We start from the raw sequence: 3,031 nt of genomic DNA on the forward strand, positions 1-3,031 counted from the left end.
TTAAAATATTATTTATAAATTGACAAGTGACTTTTTATTCCATCATTATGATCTAAGTTCAAATCTATCTAATCTATCAATTTGCTACCCATAATTTTGAGAGGTATAAACTATAAGTGGAGGACTTCTATACCATTATTTCTTTATCTATAAGTGGAGGTATAAATTATGCCGACATTTTTATCATCTATAAAAAATAATTAGTGTTATTAGTTTACATGATTTTATTAGTTTGAGATAAAGAAATTGAGAAATAGTGGTATAGAAAATTTTGAAACAAACTATGGGAAGGAAGGGAGATAAGTGTAATTTGCACAAATTTTCCAAGATTTGGTATTTTTTAAAATGTGATAAATCATAAGAAAAAATATATACATTGATAATATAAACTTTTATATAATAATTTACCACTCATTTATAATCATGATTGACTATTCAAAAATAATAAATAAATAATGAATATTGATTATGTATAAATTTTTAGTTGATATTCATCCATCATTGTCAACGAGGCATATAAAAAGTAGTCTCTAAATTTCTCGGTCACTTTTTCTTTTTATTTTCTCTGCAAATTCTTTTTTCTCACTCTCCCAAATCAACTTTTCGAAGCGCAACGTTTTGCTTTTTCAACCTCGCGATTTCGACGTGAGTAGCTTCTTACTCCAATGGATTACGTTATCAACTGTGTTATAATCTTCATTTAGTTTGAATTTTTCAATATCAGTGATCGATCTTAGCTTTTTGGAAAACCCAAAAAGCTGTTACCATTTCCCCCATTCAATTCATCATAGCAAAATAATAATTTCGGAAGTTTATTTGTTTTCTGATGTAAATTTATTGTTTTACTAGTTTGTGGTGTTTGGTTGAGTTAAAAGATTGCGTGTTCCTTTACTTCGATATGCGAATTAAGAACTATTTGGTATTAAGGTTTCTAAAATTTTGTGCTGATAAGAAGGGTTTAGGTTTTCTTGTACAGTTAGGTATTTTGATTTTAAGGGTTAGTAGGTTTTGAGTGTATGACTTGAAAGCTTCGGGTTTTGGATTTTTCACTGCTAATGGTTTATTTATTTATTGTTGTTGTTGTGGAGATGGTTGGTTCAATGTTAGTAAGAGTTAGGGTTTTGCGCTTATAGTTGTTGGATTGTGATTTTCCTTCTTTGAAATGGGTTATTTGGTATTATTCGATTTGCGGGTATGTTTTAAAAGTTTTTGTCTGTTTCTTAGCCAGGGCTTGCTTTTTTATTTGGTTGTATTATTCAACTTGGGAGTTTTCTTTATGCTAATATATGTTTTCCCTTTGTTTATGTTCGATCCATTAAAGGAATTGTCTGGAGTTGAGGATTTTGGCACGTGAGTGCATGGGAGTTTGAAGATTTGTCAGCTTATTTTGGAGTCAAGTTTGGAATTTTGAGAGAAAAAGGGAAGAAAAGGGCATATTTGTCATCAATCTGTCTGTTAGGTGGAACGTGTGAGCTGTATGCATTCAGAATATTTTATAACTAATAGTTAATCTTGGCTCTGGAGAGCTATGACACCCTCTCGGGTGGCTGGAGGATTAACACAATCATCATTAAGTTCCGGAATTTTCTTTCAAGGAGATACACAATCACAGAATATAATCAACTCTCACTTAAGCTCGTCTTTTCGTAACAATTCTAACACCATTCATGGAACAACTCGGTCGAATCTTGGTCCAGTTTCGGGGGACATCAATAGTGGAGTTTTGAATGGTGTGGTAAATTCAGTGCGAAGTGTTGGAGCTAGTTCTTTAGTCACTGATGCAAATTCTACACTCTCTGGTGGCCCCAATTTGCAGAGAAGTGCAAGCATTAACACAGACCCATACTTACGTTTACCTGCCTCGCCCATGTCATTTACATCAAATAATACTATTTCGGGGTCATCAGTTATGGATGGTTCTACTGGAGCTCAGCAGAATTCTCATCAAGATCAGAATGTTCAGCAGCTTCAGGGTGCCTCAAATGCTGTGTCTTTGCCTGCATCTCAAACTGCTGCGTCTACAATACCAATGGGTGCACAAGTACCAGGATCTTTCATCCAAGATCCAAATAATTTATCCCAGTTAGCGAAGAAACCTAGGCTGGATATTAAGCAGGAAGATATGATGAAACAGCAGGTAATACAACAGTTTCTTCAGAGACCAGACCTCATCCAAATGCAGGGTCATAATCCACAGATGCATGCTTTGCTTCAGCAGCAGCAGAGAGTGAGGCAACAGCAAATGTTTCAGTCAATGCCACAGTCTCAACGAGCGCACTTGCAGCAGCAGCAGCAGCAACAACAACAACAACAAAAGCAGCAACAACAACAAATGCAATTGAGGCAGCAACAAGCACTGCAGACGTCATCTTCTGTCAAGCGCCCATTTGACAATGGTGTTAATGGTGTGTGTTCCCGTCGATTGATGCAGTACCTCTATCATCAACGACAACGGCCAAATGTAAGATCTGTTTATTTCCTACATGTGATAGCCTCTTTATGATATTTTTCTTAGGGAAACAATGATTTATTATTTCTATGATCTGAAAAATCTATTTGAGATTCTTTAATCATTATATTTATTGGTTTATTTTTGGCTTTCCTTTTAAGCATTAGTTTTTCTATTTGAAGTAAATAGAAAGTAAATAATATTGTATACTATCTTATCACTTTTTCTTTATGTTCTGATTATTTTGGAAGTTCAGATTATTTGCAGCTGTTGTTCAATTTTGTCTGTTTCTTTCAGGATAATAGTATTGCCTATTGGAGAAAATTTGTGACCGAGTATTACTCTCCTCGTGCAAAGAAGCGGTGGTGCTTGTCATTATATAATAATGTTGGGCAGCATGCACTCGGTGTTTTTCCCCAGGCTGCTATGGTCAGTTTTTGCACTTGGACTTTCTGTTATTGTTCCATAAATATGTTGGTTCCTTAATCTATGTCATCAACAGTGTGCTATGCGCCGTCACACGGCGTTGTGGCCTCCAGCCGCTGAGGAAAAACCCCAAGAGTTATGGGTGTTATGTACCTG

General features: G+C 35.2%; 1 protein-coding gene across 1 annotated transcript in view; it reads left to right on the top strand.

Moving 5' to 3' along the window:
- The first annotated feature begins 532 nt into the window (after positions 1-532).
- The window catches only part of LOC109338512 (probable transcriptional regulator SLK2), an 8,068-nt gene continuing 5,569 nt past the window's right edge, over positions 533-3,031 (top strand). Inside the window, exons 1-3 of the mRNA XM_019575772.1 lie at positions 533-645; positions 1,322-2,461; positions 2,747-2,878. Coding sequence (XP_019431317.1) covers positions 1,529-2,461; positions 2,747-2,878 — 1,065 coding nt within the window. The 5' untranslated portion in view covers positions 533-645; positions 1,322-1,528. The remainder of the gene's footprint in view (positions 646-1,321; positions 2,462-2,746; positions 2,879-3,031) is intronic.

Source organism: Lupinus angustifolius, unplaced genomic scaffold, assembly GCF_001865875.1.
Source record: "Lupinus angustifolius cultivar Tanjil unplaced genomic scaffold, LupAngTanjil_v1.0 Scaffold_27_37, whole genome shotgun sequence".
Classification (NCBI taxonomy): Eukaryota; Viridiplantae; Streptophyta; class Magnoliopsida; order Fabales; family Fabaceae; genus Lupinus; species Lupinus angustifolius.